Source organism: Cetorhinus maximus, chromosome 4, assembly GCF_964194155.1.
Source record: "Cetorhinus maximus chromosome 4, sCetMax3.hap1.1, whole genome shotgun sequence".
Lineage (NCBI taxonomy): Eukaryota > Metazoa > Chordata > Chondrichthyes > Lamniformes > Cetorhinidae > Cetorhinus > Cetorhinus maximus.
Window position 1 is genome coordinate 73,618,051 of NC_135882.1, and position 20,686 is coordinate 73,638,736.

Below are 20,686 nucleotides of genomic sequence, written 5' to 3' on the forward strand. Positions count from 1 at the left end.
GTCTATGTCTTCCTCGTCCATGTGTTGCCCTTTTCCAGTGCCAGATTATGGAGAGCGCAGCATGTAACCACTATCAGCACAATCTGGGGGGCATTGGAGGGCGCCCCCTGAGCAGTCCAGGCTTCGGAAGCGCATCTTGAGAATACAGACTGTAGAGCTCTGACTTGAAGGGTTTTACTCCTGTCCAAGCAGCTGGTATGAGTTTTGAAGTATTCCTGCTCACACAGGCAAGTATCAGTAACTTTCACACTTAAATACCTGAAAGATAACATTCGCGACTCCACTCGCCCTTCTTATCCCACCCGTGGATGAGGTTTGTACAAATGTCTCCTACCTGCCTGCCCTTTGTGCCCATGCGACGTCCTGAAGATCGCACAGGCCCTAAAAAATTGCAGTCAATTGCTGCCTCAAGGGCCTTAACTGGGTGATTAATTAATGGCGGGCGCACATCTGCGGACATTGCGCGCCCGCCCACTAAATATCGTGACGGCGTGCGGTGACGTCAGGACACTCGTCCGATGTCACTGCACGTCCTTGTACACGTCAGTGTGCGGGGCCTGCCCCCGCACGCCAACATGAAAATTCTGACCTAGGTGAAGCAGGATACATTAAATGAAAGATATGAGGCTATTGACATGATGCTTTTCAGAACTTGCAGAAATGACTGCTGCCGATTCTATAAAGCAAAGGAAAAATAAACTAATTAAATTAAAAAAACAAAAAGGATTAAACATAGATATTGCAAATCACGCAATGTGTAGAATACTTGCAAGAAGATTACCTGGAGGATGCTCTGAAATACATTTGAAGAAAATAGTAGAGAACAAGTAAGGGAATAGCTGGAAGAAGAAAAAATGGAGTCACGATAATATTGATCACAATGGCACTTAAACACATCATAATGTGCCACATAAGGCGCTCCAGGTTTGAGGGAATTTGATCGTCTATGGTCTTGAAATCGGATGAAAATCTGGAAATAAAAAAGGATTCAATTAATGATTACACTGATGTTTACTTAAGCCATCAAAGTCTCTCAGTGTACTTGATTTGCATTTTGCAGTAATCCAGAATGTTGTTCCAATTGCAGATGATCTGTTTCCTCTACTTTTTTTTTCACCCACACCCACCACCCTGCCCCAGACCTCCATCAATTCTGGCCTCTTGAGCATTCACGATTTTGATCATTCAGCCATGGCTACTGTACCAAGTTGTTTCTGCAACAGGGGTTACTTCACCAATTGCACTGGAAATTAGGGAATTCTTTTTCCACAGATTGTGATCAAACATTTGTTCTGAGTACAAGAAGTATACTAAGAAGAGCTCTAAGCTTTGACACAGCCTATTAAGATCACAGAGTATACCTTTAATATATAAAAAATATATTAACAAGTTCAAAACCCACTGAAAGTACGTTTTGGAATGAAAAGGCAGTGTTGAATTTTAAGCAAACAATCACATCATGTTCCTCCTTGGTAATAGCAATTATGCTGGGTTACTTACGGCTACGTATCTTAAATTCTGACATAGCCTACATTTCTGGTTAGCTATTCATACATCAGTCTCACTTGCCTCTATAATTACAGCTTCCTAATGCTGCACTGTCTGTCACGCTATACAATAATAATTTAGGAAAAGATGATTGTTTGGAAGTGACCTATATAATTAATGTAACTTTTCAAGATTCATACCTGTTTAGAATTCTTCCAACAGGTGTGGTTTCAAAGAATCTTAATGGAAGGGTTGTAACGTTTTGCAGCATATTTGTGAAGAGATATTTTGAAGCACGGATACCTTCACATAGGAGGGAATAAGAAAACCATTGTGAACCTTGAATGCACATATATTACATTAAGTTAGAACAATTCTAAAGAACAGAAAAGGAATATATACACGTTTGTTTAGTTAAATTAATTGTGCTAAGTTCAACTGTCAATGCAAGAATGCACAAACCTGAAATGACATGTGCAAAGGAACTGAACAATGCAAATAAGACTCCAGCACAAGCCAGCCCGATGTATCCATAGAGGTAACAATTCAAAAAGCTACTTTCCACATCATTTTCGTACTAAGGATATGCAAGAAACACAAAAGAATAAAGGTGATTTAGTGAAAGGATATGACTGTTTATTTAGCAACACGTGTAAGTGTTAATTCTGGTCTAAATTTAGTAATAGATCAAGGGTAACAAAAGAACTTTTGGAAAAAAGACAAAATGCTTTTCATAATAGACCTGAGTTGCAGTCGTCTCCGAATGGTTCTCCGCAGATGACCACTCAGCTAGCCAGAAATCAACAGCTACCAGAAAGCTTTGTTTCATTATTACAGCGAAAATTAAAAAAAACAAAAAGGAATGGCCAATGGCACGGGCATAAAGCCAATAGATTTTTAGGGATATGGATCCTTCTTCTCTTTCCTCTTCTTGAATCAGTTTTCCACTCAAATTATCATCAGGTTTTTTCTGAATTTTTGAAACTTCATCTACCACTTCACCTTCAGTTTCCTTTTCTTCTTTATGGTCACCTATTAAAATGCAATTGCACACATTTTTAACTTCTGAAAAAAAAACAAAGTAAATACATACACACAATTTGCAGATATTAGCTTTATAGGTACAGACTTTGTATTGCGATATAGACTATAGCAATTATGGTATGTAACTGGTCATCTAATGGTGTGAGAGTTGATGGCTATGGTTTCCCAAGGGAAAATACCTGGTCTCCACACATTGCTTCCTCTTGACAGAAATATTGGCACCTCCAGATTTGACTTTCCCAATGCCCTAGCCACCCTACATAAACTCCAACTCAACCAAAACTCTGCCACATCCTGCACAAAACCCTGGCTCAACTCTCACCCTCCTTGACTTTCAGTAGCTTTTCATCACTTTGCACACTTTGTTTCACTTGCCACTTGGGCATAAAATTTGCACTGTGAAGTGGTGACAGACTGTAAAAATTGCAAGATTTTTATTTCCCCCATCTCCAAGTCCACAACTTTGCTGCCAAAGGGAAGACATCAAAGATGAGGTCAATGCCAGGTGTTCAGTGTTCAGGGCATAGCTACAATGGAGAAGAAAGTTCAATGGTCTCATCTAGTGGCCTATAAAATATGGGATACTGTACTAAAATTCCTGGATCATAGGTTCCAGGAGGTGATCATCCCACAGCCAGAGAGAGTTCAGAATAGCTATTGCATTGCCACCAAGAAGGGTAGGAAGAGGCAAATAGCGCAAGAATCCTCCAGGGGTGTGACTCTCAAATCAATAATCAGCACTGAATATTGGCAAGGGTGTCAACACCTCGAAGGAATGCAGTCCCTAGACTGCCAACAACATGAGGCAAAGCTCAGTGGACAGTACAGCAAAGTGTAAGGATACTGTAGTAATTGGGATCCAATAGTCAGGGGACAGACAGGCAGTTTTGTCACAGTTGACTTGAGACCTGTAAGATACGTTGCCTCCCTTGTGCCAGGGTAAGGATTATAATGGAGAGGCTGGAGAATATTTTCCAGGGAGTAGGGCCAGAAATTGCAATCCATGTCAGAACCAACAATGTAGGGAGGAGTTTAAGGAAGTCGGGAGGAAGTTTAAAAGCAGGATCTGAAAAGGTAATAATCTGATTACTCCCAAAGCCATGCCCTTGCGAGAGTAGAAATTGGAGAATATAGCAGGTAAGTGTCTTTTTTCATATTCGTTCATGGGATGGCTAGGTCAGCATTTATTACCCACCCCTAATTGCCCTTCTTCAGCAGACATTTAAGAATCTGTGGGTCTGGAGTCATATGTAGGCCAGATTTCCTTCCCTAAAGTGAACCAGATACGTTTTTACAACAATCAAATTCAACACCATTAGACTTTTAATTCTAGATTGTTATTGGTTTCAAATTCCACCATCTGCTATAGTGGAATTTGAACCCAGGGGATTACCCTGGGTCTCTGGATTACCAGTCCAGTGATAATACCACTGTGCTATGGTGTGGGAGGGAAGGCTTCAGATTTCTGGGAAATAGAGTCTAGTTCTGTGGCAGGATGGACAGGTCACACCTGAATAGAGTTGGGACCATTATCCACCAAGTCAGGCTAATTAATGCTGTGTGGTGGAGTTAAACTAATTTGGCAGAGGGTTGGGCACCAAGATGTAGCATTAAAAAGTAGAAACAAGGCTCACAGAAAACTGGGAAAGACAGAATTAGAAATAATATAGAATTAGGTAGGGATCATAGAAAATGAAAATGGGTGGAATGCATGTATGTAAATGCACAGTGTGGTTAATAAGGTTGGTGAGCTATAGGAGGGAATATGATGTGATACCATTAGGAGGATTACGTTTTGGGACTGCATCTTTAAACTTAGGGTGAAATAAAGGGAGTGATCTGTTCTGAAGTCTGCCTGACAGTAAGCCTGGGTGGTTTGATTGTTGGGATCAAACAAAGGCTTAGATTGTTTTACTGCAAAGAAGGTGTGAGGTATTTACACTTGGAGACAATGGCAGCAACCGGTGTGTTAACAGTGGAGACTCCAGAGTCCCCGAAAAGTGTTGAGAATGTCCCACCTATTTCCATTATTTTTAAATGTATTTCCATCCATTGTTTTATCTCTACCTTTTAGCCTATTTCGATCCCTTCCCTTCACCCCACCCCACCCCCACTAGGGCTATCTGTACCTTGCCTGCCCTGCTTTCTACCCTTAATTAGCACATTCCTTAGATAATATCACCACCTTCAACACCTCTTTGTCCTTTTGTCTATGACATCTTTTGGCTAACTCCACCTATCACTGGCCCTCTATCCAGCTCTGCCGCCTTCCCCTTAAACCAGCTTATATTTCACCTCTTTTCTATATTTACTTAGTTGAAGAGTCTTATGGACTCGAAACATTAACTGTGTTCCTCTCCGCAGATGCTGCCAGACCTGCTGAGTTTTTCCAGGTATTTTTATTTTTGTGTTGAGAATGCCATGTTGTAAACAGTTATGCTTTAAACTGTCCCTTTTCAGAGTCAGCATGGTTTATCAGAGTCAGCATGGTTTTATGAAGAGTAAATCGTGTTTGACTAATTTGCTAGAGTTCTTTGGAGGTGTGACAAGCAATGGGGATCCTGTAAGTGTAATATATCTGGACTTCCAGGAGGTCTTTGATAAGGTGCCAAAAGATTAATACACAAGATAACATCACACTGAGTTAGGGGTAATATATTAGCTTGGATAGAGGATTGGCTAACCAACAGAAAGCAGAGAGTCGGGATAAATGGGTCTTTTTCTGGATGGCAAGCTGTAACTAGTGGGGTGCCACAGGGTTCGGTCCTTGGGCTCCAACTATTTACAATCTATATTAATGACTTGGATTCAGGGATATAAGGTACTGTGGCTAAATTTGCCGATGACACCAAAATAGGTGGGAAAGTAAGTTGCAATGAAGAAATAAGAAATTTACAAATGGATATGGACAGGTTAGGTGAATGGGCCAAAATTTGGCAGATGGAGATTAACGTGGATAAGTGTGAGGTTATCCATTTTGGTCAGAAGAATAAAAAGATGACTTATTATTTAAACGGGGAGAAACTTCAGAATGCTTCAGTGCAGAGGGATCTGGGTGTCCTCGTGCATGAATCGCTGAAAGCTAGTATGCAGGTACTGCAGGTAATATGGAAGGCAAATGGAATTTTAGCATTTATTGCTAAAGGAATGGAGTATAAAAATAGGGAAGTGTTGTTTCAACTGTACAAGGCATTGGTGAGACCGCACCTGGAGTACTGTGCACAGTTTTGGTCCCCTTACTTGAGGAAGGATGTAGGTGGGCATTGGAGGCATTTCAGAGGAGGTTCACTAGATTGATTCCAGAGATGTGGGGCTTGTCTTATGAGGAGAGATTGAGCAGTTTAGGCCTATACTCGCTAGAGTTTAGAAGAATGAGAGGAGATCTAATTGAGGTATTTAAGATGCTAAAGGGGATAGACAAAGTAGACGTGGAGCGGATGTTTTCCCCTTGTGGGGCATTCTAGAACGTGAGGCCGTAGTTTTAGGCTAAGGGGTGGTAGATTTAAATCAGAGATGAGGAGGAATTACTTTTCTCAAAGGGTCGTGAATCTGTGGAATTAACTATCTCAAAGTGCAGTGGATGTTGGGACGTTGAATAAATTTAAGGAGGAGATAGATAGATTTTTAATTAGTAATACGTTGAAAGGTTATGGGGAGAGGGTGGAAAATTGGAGTTGAGGCCGAAATGAGATCAGCCATGATCGTATTGAATGGTGGGGCAGGCTCGAGGGGCTGAATTGCCTACTCCTGTTCTTATGTTATATTCTTATGTTTTGGCCCCAAGATAAGAGAGAGTTGGGCTCTCAAGGATAGCTAATTAGCATTTCTACCTGGATACAAGGTGCATATGATTCACATTGCCATAGAAAGGATGCAGAGAAGGCCAATGTAAAGATCAGGTTACAGGTTTTCCTAGAATATCACAGGCAGTGTTTTGAATATGCCTGGATCCAGGAGAGAGGGAGCACCTAGAGGCCAAAAAGGTCTCTATGGTTCGCTGCACAGGAATGTGGGTAGAAGCTTGCGTTCAGATTGACAAGATCAAATTTGCAGGGAGTTAAAATGAGGTTGGAAGAGTTGCCCAGTTTGGGCTAGAGAGAGATTCTCCAGGAAAAGAAAACCTCACTGTGAAAGACAGTTCTAAGATTGCAAGTTACCAGGCTGGAAAAAGAAAAGAACAGGAATAAAGCCTCGGAAGCTAAGAATCACTTAATTGATTCCGGTAAAATTGAATTTCTCCGTAAAGGACAGTGTAAAGTATACCCATGAAGTGTGTTTCTTTTGATTGGGCTAAAAATAAGAAGGGAGTAATCTGTGGTTTAAGGTATAAGTTGCCTATTGGTCAATAATGCTTTTAGCCTGTTGTTATAGTAAAAGTATTGAAATGTCATTCTTTCAGCTATTAACTGGAAGTTCAAAGTTCTTTTAAAAATTTTCAGTCCATACAAGGATCGTAACAGATGTAGTGGTGATAACTGAGACCTGGCTCAAACAAAAGGGAATATTGGATGCTTAATATTCCTCGCTACAAGTTATTCAGGAAAGATAGGGAAGGAAAAAAAGGAGGGGTAACAGTCTTGATTATGAAAATACCGAAGTACAAGAAAGAGAGAATGTCTTGGAGTGGGGGGGGGGTTATGATCTTCTATAGGCATATTAATAGTGAAAGGGTTGTCAGAGGGGCAGTTAGACTTACTAGGGACTGAAATAGAGATCTGTTAGAGGAGGCAGAAGGTATGGTTGAAGTACGAAATGAGTACTTTGCATTGGTGTTTAGCAAGCAACAGGACTTTGTCAAAGATATAGTAAACAATCAGGTTGTCAGGATAGTGGATGAAATAAAAATAGATATGGAGGAGGTACTTAATGTGGATAAGCCACCTGGTCTGGATGGGTTGAATCCTAGGTTGTTGGGGGAAGTAAAGGTAAAAATCGTGAAGGTGTTAGCCACAATCTTTCAATCTTCCTTAGATACAGGGATAATACCAGAGGATGAGGGGATTGAAAATGTTATTCAAAACAGGGGAGTAAGAAAGAACGCGAGGGGGAGAGAGCAGCGAGACTTCATAAAGAGTCGTGAGAGGGAGAGAAGAGGGCAATTGGTGAGTGACCCAAACATTTTATATAAAGGTTGAGGTGGTCACACCGCAGCTAAGAAGTACACAGGCAGAAAGGGTATGGGTGACCACCAGAGTATCTAAGAGAAACAGGCAAGTAGTGCAGGAATCCCCAAGGCTATCTCGCTCCTTAACCGCTTTTCCATTTTGTATACCGGTGAGCGAGATTGTTCCTCAGAGGGCTGTAGCAAGAGCCAAGTTCGTGATACCATGGGTGACTCAGCTGCACAGGAAGGGAGGAGGAAGAGTGGAAGTGCTATAGTTGTAGGGGATTCCATAGTCACAGGAGCAGACAGGCATTTCTGCAGCCATAGACGTGACTCCAGGAGGTATTGGGCAAGAAGGAGTAGAAATTATGTGAGGAATGTGGTTAGAGTCTGGAACAAACTTCCTGAAAGGGTGGTGGATGCAGGTTCGATTGAGGTATTCTAAAGGGAATTGGACTGCTCTCTGAAAAGAATGAATGTGCAAGGTTACGGGGATAAGGCAGGGAGTGGGATTAGATAGACAGCTCTTTCAGCGAGCTAGTACAGACTTGATGAGCCGAATGTCTTCCTTCTGCACTCCTTCTGTGATTCTGTGAAGATATATCTAGCAATTACAGGTTAGTCAGTTTAACATTGTGATGGGGAAACTTTTATAAACAATAATCTGAGATAAAATTAATAGCCACTCGGGCAAACATGGACTAATAAAGAAGAGGCAGCATGGATTTGTTAAGGACAAACCGTATTTTACTAACTTGATTTAGTTTTTTGACAAGGTAGCAGACAGGGTGGATGCGGGTAGTGAAGTTGATGTGAATGTGGAACTTCAAAAAGTGGTTGGTGAAGTAGCATATTAAGCTTGTCAGCAGAATTGAAGACAATGGATAAAAGGAGCAGTGGCATCACAGATGCAAAATTAGCTAAGGGGTAGAAAACCAAAAGTAGTGGTAAATGGCTGTTTCTCAGACAGGGAGGAAATGTACAGTCCCCCAGGGTTAAGTATAAGGATCACTGTCATTATTGATAGATGTTAACGTCTTGGACTTGAGGATACAAATTTTAAAATCTGCTAATGACACAACAATAACTTATATCTGTCTTGCACCTTTTATGTAATAAAACATCCCAAGTTGCTTCGTAGGAGCATTATACAACAAAATATGACACTCAGTCACATAAGGAGACTTTAGATCGGATGGTCAAAAAAAACGTTTTAAGGAGTGTCTTAAGGGGAAAAGTGAGATAGAGAAGTGGGGAGGTGAGGGAATTCCAGAGTTCAGGGCCTAGCTGAAGACACAGCCACCAATGGTGGAGTAATTATATTTGAGGATGCTCAAGAGTTGTGGGGCTGGAGGATATTATAGAGATAGGAAGGGATGAGGTCATAGAGGGATTTGAAACAAGGATGAGAATTTTAAAATCACAATTTTGCTTGACTGGGAGCCAATGTAATTCAGCAAGACAGGGATGATAAATGAACCAGACTTTGTATGAGTTAAGACATGGGCAGCAGAGATTTGTAGACCTCAAATTTATGAAGTGTAGAATGTGGGAGACCAGCCAGCAGTGCATTGGAATTGCCAATTGTATGTAATAAAGGCATGAATGAGAGTTTCAGAAGCACGTAAGTTGAGACAAGTGCAAAGTTAGGTGATATTGAGGAGGTGGAAAAAGGCGGTGTTATTAATGACACGGATATGTGGCCAAAAGCTTACCTCGGGGTCAAATATGACACCAAGATTGCGATCAGACTAGTTTAGTTCCATAGCCTGGCTCCTCTTCCCTGCCTCCATGGCGCCTCACCACACCCCCTCCGGCTTCCAAGGCACCTCACCTTGTGCCCCTCAATCCCAAGCCGCCCTACTCTCACCCCAAATACTCTCTATCCTCACCGCCTGAGGTTTTGCTGTGCTTTTCCCCTCCCATCAAGTGCTGTTTACGACATTGGCAGGACTGAGGAACTGGGTGGGGTTAAGAGGAGAGCGGGGAACTGGGGGAAGGGTGAGTAACTAAGCCAGGGGAAGACAAGAATGGGTGGATAGAGTTGCTGGGGAAACAGAGGAACAGGGTGGAGAAGAGCTAGGGGAACCCTGTAGTGTTGGGGGAGGGTGGGGCAAGGGGGAGGAGCGTATAGGGAAGTCGAGCTGGGCAAGCGGAATTTATTTGTCACCCTCTTTCATTCTTGCCAATGAATGATGGATTGTGAAAAACTGTGGTTTTATTGCTGATATTTTCATCAACCTTGCCCAATAGATTTACTTATCAAGAATTTTTTAGTCAAATGCTGAACTTACGTCTGTCATTATTAGCTATAACTCTTTGCATGTTAAAAATTTGTGGGAAAATGGGCAAAATTCTTGAACTAATGATCCCAGGTGCTTTAAGAATCAGAATAGCAGGAGCATTGGCTTCTCTGGAGCCCACTGAGGTGCACTGTATCATCTGGATTTCTAAAGTAAGGTTGCTGGAAGTTGCAGTGTTTTTGTGTCCTTCAATAGCGGGGATGGTGGTCAGTACCACAGTTTCCCAAGAGTTACAAATGGTTTTAATCCTTCTAACTTCTCCTGGGTAACTATTCTGCTAAGAAAGTTGGAACAATCCAAAGTCTCCAATTTGAATCAGAGTTTTGGAGGGTTCCAGGTATAGGGTAATTGCCCAACGGAAGTTTAAACTTCCCGGGTAATTCCTGTGCAGCCCTTGCATGGGGTCTTCTGGCTGGGGAGGGAGTGGGGGGGGGTTCCTGGATGGTGTCAAGCTTCTTGAGTGTTGTTCGAGCTGCATCATCCAGGCAAGTGCAGAATATCCCATTGCACTCCTGACTTGTGGCTTGTAGATGGTGGGCAGGCTTTGGGAAGTCAGGAGGTGAATTATTCTGCACAGAACATTGTGCAACCATCAGCGAACATCCCCACTTCTGATCTTACAATGGAGGGAAGATCATTGATGAAGCAGCTGAAGATGGGTGGGCCTAAGCACATTGAGGAACTTGTGCAGCGATGTCCTGGGACTAAGAGGATTCACCTCTAACAACCACAACCATCTTCCTTTGTGAAAGGTATGATTTCAACCAGCGTACACAATTCTTCAGGATTACAGCCAGCACGTTGTCAGTTCAGGGCCCATTGCCTTTACTATAACTAGTCCGCTGAGCTATTTCTTTAAATTACATGAGGTGAATCAAACCGACTGATGATTGGATTCTATGACAGTGGTCACGTCAAGAGGGGGTGAAATATCATACTGTGATATTTCTGGCTGTAGATGGCAGTGAGCTCAACAGCCTTGTCTTTTCCACTCACATGCTGAGTTCCGCCATCATTGAAGATCGAGATGTTTCTGGCGCCTCCTCCTTCCATCAGCTATCTAATTATTCATCACCATTCATGATAAATATGGTCAGGTTGCAGAGCTGACCTGATCTGCTGGTTGTGGGATTGTTTAGATCTATCTATAACATGCTGCTTTCGCTGTTTAGTATACATGTAGGGCGGAATCATCCCAGATTTGCACAAAGTGCAAAAATGGTAAAATAACATCTTACCCGCTGGCCGCAATAGCAGCTTCTCACGCTGTATCATCTCAAACCCGCCACATTAATTATGCATTCCCAGGAAACACGCTGTTTTGATGGCGGACGGGCTCCAAATCGCCTGCCATGCCATTACCTCACCACTTCATCATGCCGGGCGCTATATTTAAAGTCCAGCCGCACGCACACCCCTCAGTGCTTCCAGCCCAGGACTGCTGCAATTAAGACATGGCCCCGAAAGGCAAGAAGACTGCAGCCCCCAGGTTTAGTGACGCATCCCTTAAGTGCCTTTTGAACGCTGTGGGTGCCTGCCATGATGTCCTCTACCCCGGCTCTGGCCGCAGGAGGGGCAGCAACATTGCCACTCTGGCTTGGTAGCCAATGGCGGTGATCAGTGCCAATTGTTGTACAGACCATCTAATGCAGATAGAGGATGAACGATCTCATCTGTGCTGCCAGGATAAGGCAACCATCTCATCACTTTAAACTCACACACTCAAGCCTTTCACACATTCATTGGCATCTCACTCACTGCCAGCTCAAGAGACATTACCACTCACTCTCTCACACACACCCTCACATCTCCATCAGGACTCATCTCCTCTGGAGACTGCCTCCTCAGCCCTCACCAGCTTGAGGACACTTGCACAGATCAACTTGTATCCCCACACAATCCCTGGGATATCTCCCTTCCTCAGTACAGCCCTCACCCTGCAGCCTCTTCCCTTGCCTGAGGCTATGTCTCCCCCTTCGCCAAGCACGCCCTAGCCCTGCAGGCATGCAAAGCTGGTCTGGTAAGTAGAGACCTACCTGTGAGCCCCCCTAAAAGTGCTGTGGTGCTGTCTGTGAAATCTGGCGCTGATGACTGCGAGTGCTACCCGAAGCAAGGTAGGCAAACAAACTTCGAAGTCCAAAGCAAGTGCAGCTTGCTAGGTGCATATCACTTATGTACAGTTGTGAAACATGTTGGCGTGATGGGCAGAAGATCCAGCGCTGAGGGATGAGTCCGGTGGGCTAGCCTTATAATGATATGCAGATGTATTACAATGAGCTTCCTGACGTCCGATGGCGGGAAACACAGCCTGCCATCGACTGGCTGAGCGTACGATTGCAAATTGGTTTCACAATGTTGTGAAACCGATTTTTGGTCTTCTCGCCATGTTGTCTGTTCACACCGCCGGCATACCCGGTGCCAGCGAGCACAGAAAATTCCACCCATGGTCTTGTGCTGTAGCTTCAGCAGGCTCGCACCTCATTTTTAGATATGCTTGCTGCTGCTCCGAGTATGCTCTTCTACACTCCTCATTGAAGCATTGTTGATACCTGGCTTGATGGTAATTGTAAAGTGACGGATATGCCAAATCATGACGTTTCAGTTAATATATACTTCTGCTGTTGCTGATGGCCATAACGTTTCATGAATTTCCATTTTTTGAATTGCTAGATCTGTTCTGAATCTATATCATTTAATATGGTAACAGTGCCACATCACGTAACTGAAGGTGTCCTCAGTGTGAAAATGCCACCTGCTCAATGCAAATCACACCAGCAACATTGTGAAGAGAAGACCAGGGGTGGAGGTACAGATTCCTATGAAGAAATCATTCAGATGAGGTGCGTAGACCAATTTTGTGCCCTACCTGCCTCGATCTGAACATGCATAAGCATGTAATGAATCATGGCCAATGTGTACAGAAATAAGGGCAGATGAATTTCTAACTCTAGTCTCTCACCATAAAGAGAATATTTCTATTTATCTTTCTCTGATCCAAAGTGGATGATCTCACATTTCCCCCACAGTAAATACTATCTGCCATAATTTTGCCCACTCACTTAGTCTGTCAATGTTTCTTCGAACTTGTTGCTTCCATCTCCACAACTCGCTATGCCATCTGATTTACTATAATCTGTACATCAAGATATACAACTCTCTATCTTTCATCCAGGTCATGAATATGTATGCTGAAAAGGTGAAGCCCCAGTACTGATCCCTGGGAAAAATGCTCGTCACATCCTGCCAATCAGAGAACATTTATTTTATTCCTACTCTTGGCTCTTACATCCTAACCATAAGATTGTCTCCAACTCTCTGTGCTTTCATTTTCACTAATAATGTCTTGCGGGATTATTGTGGATGGGGGAAAGAGGACAGCAGAATGAACTTTGCCCCAAAGCAGAAAGTTTAATCAAAGGTTGGCAGGAAAGCACACCGATGTGTTTTACAACAACATATAAAAGGCATTGGACTTGGCAGGCTGCACTTTGAGGGGAACTCGGAAGTGAGTGCCCAGCAACGCTGCACAGCACTCACCAGGGTCACCTATTGGACTTCAAGCTTGGGACGCATTGGTGGGGGGGCAAGGGCAGCGCTGCGGTTGAGGTGACTTGGCGGGGGGAACGGGCTGCCCTGCGGTTGAATGTAGCACACAAGCATTCGAGGGTGGGGGGTAGGGTGGGTGAGGGAAGCAGCCACACATTAGGGACACCTGATATAAAGTGACCATTCCTCTGCAACTGACACAGTTCAGGCGCAGTCATTGATATGATTGGACTCGAGCTTCTAGCTTATCTGCCCATTCAAGCAACGCAGAGGCATCAAATTGCCACCAAATCCTCCAGAGCTTTTCACCCCTCGAGCACAGACTGCAAAGTAATGAGTGTTTTAGTGGACTGCAGAACAGTTGGACGACTGCGCACGTTGTGCAATCTCCTTGCTAAAACTGGCCACGGAGCAGTCACTAGCAGAGGCGTTCACAGCCCCTTGCAATGTCAGCATCCCAGTTTGGACCAGTCTCCCCCATGGATCAAGCTAACAGTGCTGCCTTGCAGTGTGGGTTAGGGGGATACCTGCGCCTGAGCTGAGAGCACGGCATGCAGTGCAATGGGCAAACCTGCTGCCAATCAGTCAAGTGGAAAGAGGCAGGGGTGGGTGGGGTATTGAGCAGCCATGCAGCACACTAATCTCTGGCCATCCAAGTGGTGGCCAGTGCTCTTCGCGATGCGTTAAGAGACTTTCACACTTAACCAGGACACGTTCTTAGCATACCCATGCTAACCCACTTATCTCTCTCTTTCATCCTGCAGGAGAACATCATGATCATGGAGCCTGGAAAACTGCTGTATGCCTCGTGGTGTACAGAGAGTGAAGATGACGGTGAGAGAGCGACTGAGGCGCCTGGCTGCGCAGGGGGAGGAGCAGCACCCTCAGGAAGAAGGGGTGGCTGGGGCTCCCGTACACACTGCGGAAGACCCACACTGAGCCGTCGCTGGTTGGTGCTTAGCGACACCGAGGGTCTATAGATGCCGCCTTTCATTCCTGAAGATGACCGAGAACCAGTGACACCGAAGACTGCACATGTCTAGGGAACTGATTGGTCACATCTAGCACTTGCTGCAGGATTTGGCGCGGGGAAATGGAGGGCATCCACTGCCAGTGGCCATGAAAGTGACAGTGGCGGCAACTTTTACATGAGTGGATCCTTTCAGGGCTCCACAGGTGACCTCTGTGGGATATCACAAGCCTCCACCCACAAATGCATCCATGAGATCATGGATGCCATCTTTGCGAGGGCACACAACTCTGTGCATTTCACCCAGGACCAGGGCAGCCAGGATGTAAGAGCGATTGGATTTGTCCAAATCTTGGGTTTCCCACCAGTGCAGGGTGCCATCAACTGCACTCACATGAGCTCAAATCTCCGTCACAACACGCAATCAACTATGTCAACACGCAATCAACTATGTCAACTGCAAGAGCTTCCATTCGCTGAATGTGCAGCTGGTGTGCGACCCACCACAAATGCATCCTGCATGTCTGCGCACAGTTTCCAGGGACCGTGCATGGCTCCTACATCCTCAGTTGGTCACAGGTCCCTGACGTCTTCCAGGGTCCACAGAAGCTGCAGGGGTGGCTCCTCAGGGACAAGGGCTACCTGCAGCAGACGTGGCTGGTGACACCTATGCGGCGGCCTCAGAGTGCAGCAGAATGAAGGTGCAACGAGGCTCATGCTGTAACTCGTAACTTGATGGAGCAGACCATCGGAATGCTGAAAATGAGGTTCCGGTGCCTGGACTGGTCTGGTGGAGCACTGCAATATAGTCCACAGAGGGTGTCACACATCGTCGTTGCCTGCTGCACCCTTTACAACCTGGCTCTGCAATGGGGAAAGGAGCTGGCTGAGAAGGAGATGGGGAAGCTGGAGGTCTCCTTGGATGAGGAGGGCGCCAATGGGGATGAGGGTGAGGAGGTCCTCGAAGGCGGTGATGACTGGGATGAGGCCCTTGCACAGGCCAGACAAGGCAGGCGCACTCAGGAGGCCCTCATTGCTGCTAGAATTGTGTACACACTGTTGGAGGCCAACTATGGCATCAGCGATGGAGTTGAGCCTGCGCAGCAGTGCAGGAGCGACATCCTGGACCAAGGTCTCCATGGTGGCTGCCATCCTACCAGTAGTGATCTTGGTGCGTTGGCATGCTGGCGCTACCTCCTCAGACTGAAGGCGGATGGACTCCTCCATCGTGCCTTGCAATCTGAGGAGTGCAGCGGACATCCCTTCTTGATTTTTCGTGAGCTTGCCTTTGCAGCTCATGACCGCGTCCAGAGGCTTGTCATCTGACTCGGGCTCAGCGAACTCCTGGCCTCCAGCAATCCTCTGAGTGCCGGACACCTGGGAAATCCCCACCGCCGCCTGCTGTGGATCAGACAGTGCGATGTGCTCACAGATTGTAATCCCAAGGCTATTCTAAAGCTAGGTCCTACCAAGGTGTTTGTCTCTGCACTGGTGGTGGGTATGTGTGAGTGTTCTGATGGGTCTTCAAGGAGGCTACCTTCAGATTCCTCTTCAGAGATTTGTTCGGGACTTGACTGGAGGCCCTCCGTTGGCTATTTCCCAGAAGTGCTTGCTGAAGCAAGGGGAGATAATTAGTGCATGGCAATGGCCTGTAAGACAGGACACATCAATCACAGTATGCTTGTCTGATGGATGTTGTACTGCTGGATCCTCACTTGGTAAAGCACTGCCAACTTCACCGTCAGCATCCAGATCCTTGCCGGCCAGCTGGATAGCTCTGTTTTCAAAGTCAGTGAGGATCTTGATTTCAGGCACTCCTCCACCCATCTGCGACCTCTCCCTCTTTTTGTGTGGCAGCTTGTCTTGCACGAATAGAGATGGAGAGATTTAAGCAAGACGCCTGTCAGGCCAGATTATAAGTACGCCTGGCATGTGTGGGTGGGAGTGGTCCCACGGACGGGATCAGGACAATGAAGGTGTGTGTGAGAGAGTGAATGGGGATGTCCCTTGAACTGACAGTGAGTGAGATCCCTGTGAATGTCTGATGGGTTTGTGAGTGTGTGAGCTGAGAGTGTGAGAGGAGTGGCGGAACGGTGGAGATCATTCATCCTCTTGCGGCACTGGGTGCTGTCCTCTTCTGAAAGGCATTGGCGCAGAGCAAAGCTACCACTGCCTCCCAAGCCTGGTTGGTCATGCCGCTGCCCATCGTGTGGCTAGAGTGGGGGTAGAAAACATCGCGGTGGGCCTCCATGGCATTGAAAAGGCGTTCCAGTGACACGTCGCCAAACCTGTGGACTGCAGTCTTTTTGCCTTTCGTGGACAGGAAGCAATGAGATGTGTGCATGCGGCTGGACTTTAAACGTGGCACCCGGCATGATGAAGCAGCGAGGTGATGGCGCGGCAGCAAATGAGAGCCCATCCGCCATGGAAACAGCGTGTTTCCTGGGAATGCATAAGTAATGTGGCGGGTTTGGAACGATATGACTTGAAAACCCGCCATTGTGGCCGGCGGGTAAAACATCGCTTTACCTGCCTGCTACCATGCTTAGTGGAAATGTGGGACGATTCCGCCTGAGGAATGTGGGAGGGTCTCAGGAGCACTGTAGGGAGGGGCAGGGGGTAAAACAGGGTCTGTAGTATGGAGGAGTTGGTGGGATCTGCAGCATTGGAGGAGCAGCAGCATCAGCCTTGTATGTGGAGGAGGATCCAGGAGAATGAGACTCAAATTGATCTTAGCACCTTTCCGCCCCATGCATGAAACATTCCTGCCTTTCAGCCTCCTAATGCCAATCTATCCACACCACTTTTGCTGCTACTTTCTGCCTTGGCAGTTGGTTTGTATCTTTATGTTCCTGCGTTAAAGCATCTAGAGAACCATTAGGAAATTTGTTTATTTACGTAGTCTTTAATATTCACAAATTTTCATTAACAAAAAATAACCTTATACAATTTTTTTTCTTTATTCTTTCATGGGATGGCATCACTGGCAAGGTCAGCATTTGTTGTCCATCCCTGATTGCCCTTTAACTGAGTGGCTTTGCTAGGCTATTTCAAAGGGCAGTTAAGATTCACCTCATTACTGTGAATCTGGAGTCACATGTAGTGCCATACCAGGTAAGGATTGCAGATTTCCTCCCTAAAGGACATGGGCGAACCAGATGGGTCTTTACAACAATCAATGATAATTTCATGGTCACCATTACTGAGGCTAGCTTTATATAGGGGATTTGGGATTTAAACCCACGAGACCATTAGCCTGGGCTTCTAGATTACTAGCCCAGTGACATTACCACTATGTCACCATCCCCGCATACTCAAAGGTTCATTATTTACAGTTTCTCTAATTCTTATACATAAAAACTATCCTTTAAGCCCAAAATGGCTCTCAGTGGGAAAGTCTTCTTAATATGAAAATATTAAGTTTACCCAATATAGTTAAAAGAACAGCTTACTATAAGTGATGTAGACAGCAGCTAATCAGAAGGAAGAAAATAATTCAAACATGTGTTTCATTTAGAAAATGAAATTAAATTCTCAGTGAATAATTTTTGTTTTGCTTTCTAACTGCCATGGAAATGCTGTCTAAGTATCATAACAGAAAACAACACGTTAATATCTTAAATGGGAGACTGGACCATATTTTAAGAACTCGGTCTCCAGTTTGTTTCAAAATGTTCTGGAAAAAGCAAAGGAGAGATTAGGTGACAAACTCATTACTTCAACACAGGGATTTCTCATTATAAATGTTGAAACACAAAGTGCTACTCAAAAATTATGACACAGAATTAAGAAAAATGTGTACTGGTGATGCACATCAGGTGCAAGACTTTTAATATAGGTGTATTATTAGAACAGAGGGTCCATTTTATAAGGTTCTCAAAAATTGCACTGTTTAAGCACTCATTTGCTCAGAAATGTTTTGTTGATAGCAATTTTGTGGAAATATGTAGTCTGATATATCCATATTATTTTCTTTAATTTATTATTGATCAAATAAGTAGAATCAACAAAGATTAAAAAAGTAATTCCAGAGTAAATATGGATTTGTTAGAAATGGGGAGATATATTACACTGTAAAGATAATCGTGTGCAGCTCAAACTTCCATATTAGTTCAGTACTACATATGTTAGGCTTCTGGTAGTATCCTCTTGACCATATTTTTAACTTTGAAAGATCAGAAGAACAATAATATTTTACCCTAGGAGACAAACCTTTTGCCGTCAGGCTTTTCCAAGCTTTTATCAGATTTGGATTTTGTTGAGAAATGTCCTGGTAGGTACCCTGGATTTCAATCTTCCCATCCTGCATAACAATTATCTAAAAACAAATGGATAGCAGTATATAGAATATTGCATATTTAAATATGTACTTGCTGCAATTAATTTGTTTTAATTAGACTAATATTTTTGTTGAACTAAAATTTTTGTTGACCATAATTTAGATTACACTCATTTAAAAAAAAATGAAAATGAGAAGGGAAGCTTGGGAGAAGAAATATATGACAAAGTTACAAAGCTTTACAGCACAAAAAACAGGCCATTAGGTCCAACATGTTCCTGCTGATGTTTACACTCCACAGGAGCCTCCTCTCACCCTTCTTTATCTAACCCAAACAATATATTCCTTCTGTTCCTTTCTTCTTCATGTGGTTACCTAGCTTCTCCGTAAATGCATCTATGCTATTTGTCTCAACTACTCTTTTTGGTATATTGGGCTGAATTTTCTGTTTGGCGGGGATGGGGGGTGGGGAGGCTGAGCGGGTGTGGGCGTGGACCCGATCGCCGCCCACGATCGGGACCGCGCCATTTTACACGGGAGGGCCAATTAAGGCCCGCCCAGCGTCATGCCCGTCTTCCGAGGATAGCAGGAATGGGCGGGTGGCGGTGGGAATGCACTGACCGCCGGGTCCAATGGCGGCCTGGCAGCCTGTTTATCAGAAGCGCTGGCAGCCTTTGCCAGGCTGCTCACAATGTCAAGTGGAAGAGCTCACCAGAGGGCTTCTGGTGAGCAGGCCAGTCCGGAGGAAAGGCCAGTGGAGCAAGCGAGGCTAGGGTAGGGCAGCGGGACAGGCCAGACCTGTGGGTAGGGTGGGGAGGTCAGTGTGCCTCTCGTTTCTCGGATGACTGCCTTGCTGCCCTCCTCGAGGAGGTGGGAGGTGTTGGTTCCCCAGGATGGGTGGAAGAGGCCCACCCACATGACGAAATGTACCTGGGAGGAGGTGGCAGAGGTGGTGAACTCCCGCAACTTGGTGCGGCGCACCTGGATCCAGTGTAGCATTCTTAGCCGCTTCGAGCAGGAGGCCCAGTATCTGAGAGGTGCCATGCGCCTGGTGTCGGTGAGGCTGGGGTGCCACGGCCAGGTATTTATGCCCAACAGTGAGGTCAGCATTGTTCTCCCAACAGCCATAGTACTGCTGAATGTTAATTGATTTAATTTTGCAACATGGCTTGACCATTCGTTATGGAAGGATGAGCACATAATGATCTGGGGGACAGGGATGCACATTGACATTGTCTCCACTTTAACTGATTCACTGTCCTTGTTCTTCCTTTCAGCATCAGCGGAGCAGGGCCGGGAGGAGGAGCAGCAGGGGCCCCCTCTCATACCTGAGGGGCCTGAAGTCTTACCAGCGTCACACCATTTCTGTAAGGCAGGCACCAGCGCAGATACTAGCACCTCAGTGGGAATTCAAACATCGGCTAGTGTCCCGGGGCACAGTGGTGAGGGCACTGCAGTCGCTAGAGGTGTCGGCAGAGACAGAGTGCCCATGGCGCCAGCAGTCGGAGGACTGCAGGGCACCAGGCACATGCTCAGTCGGTGCCTGATGATGTGTGCCTCTGAGGTCGTCAGTGACGCAGCAGGTGCAGGAAATGCAGCCGGGTGTGCGGGAGCATCTGGGGGAGACACATGAGGCTATGCTTGGCTTCGTCTCCGTGGTGGAGGAGTCCACGTGGACGATCGCTGAAGCAATGAGCCACATGTTCGAGCACCACGCATCCTCCATGGAGAGAATGGCGACTCTCGTGGAAAGGCTACTCCAGGAGACCCATCAAGGCTTCCAGGGGATGCGCTCTGACAAGCAAGCCCTCACATCGGCATTGACCTCAGCTGGTTAGTGCCAGTGTGGGAGATGGCTTTGAGCATCAACTTTCTCAGCTTGGTGCCCATCCATCCACGGTGAGCAGGGAGGTCCAAAGCGACCTCATGTCGGCGCAGCAACTGCCTGTCAT

The 20,686-nt window shown here is 45.4% G+C and overlaps 1 protein-coding gene and 1 long non-coding RNA gene across 4 annotated transcripts in view; one reads left to right on the forward strand and one right to left on the reverse strand.

Annotated features, from left to right (window-relative positions):
• LOC144679694 (uncharacterized) overlaps nt 1-20,686 on the forward strand; it is a 352,834-nt gene that overhangs the window by 169,605 nt on the left and 162,543 nt on the right. The gene's annotated exons all lie outside the window — the stretch shown is intronic.
• The window catches only part of LOC144679688 (ATP-binding cassette sub-family C member 9-like), a 311,571-nt gene that overhangs the window by 45,927 nt on the left and 244,958 nt on the right, over nt 1-20,686 (reverse strand). For all 3 annotated transcript variants that reach the window (XM_078540318.1, XM_078540317.1, XM_078540319.1), the window contains 5 exons: nt 18,668-18,773; nt 2,231-2,520; nt 1,951-2,065; nt 1,689-1,791; nt 782-970 (listed from right to left, as the gene is read on the reverse strand). In XM_078540318.1, the coding sequence (XP_078396444.1) occupies nt 782-970; nt 1,689-1,791; nt 1,951-2,065; nt 2,231-2,520; nt 18,668-18,773 (803 nt within the window). The remainder of the gene's footprint in view (nt 1-781; nt 971-1,688; nt 1,792-1,950; nt 2,066-2,230; nt 2,521-18,667; nt 18,774-20,686) is intronic.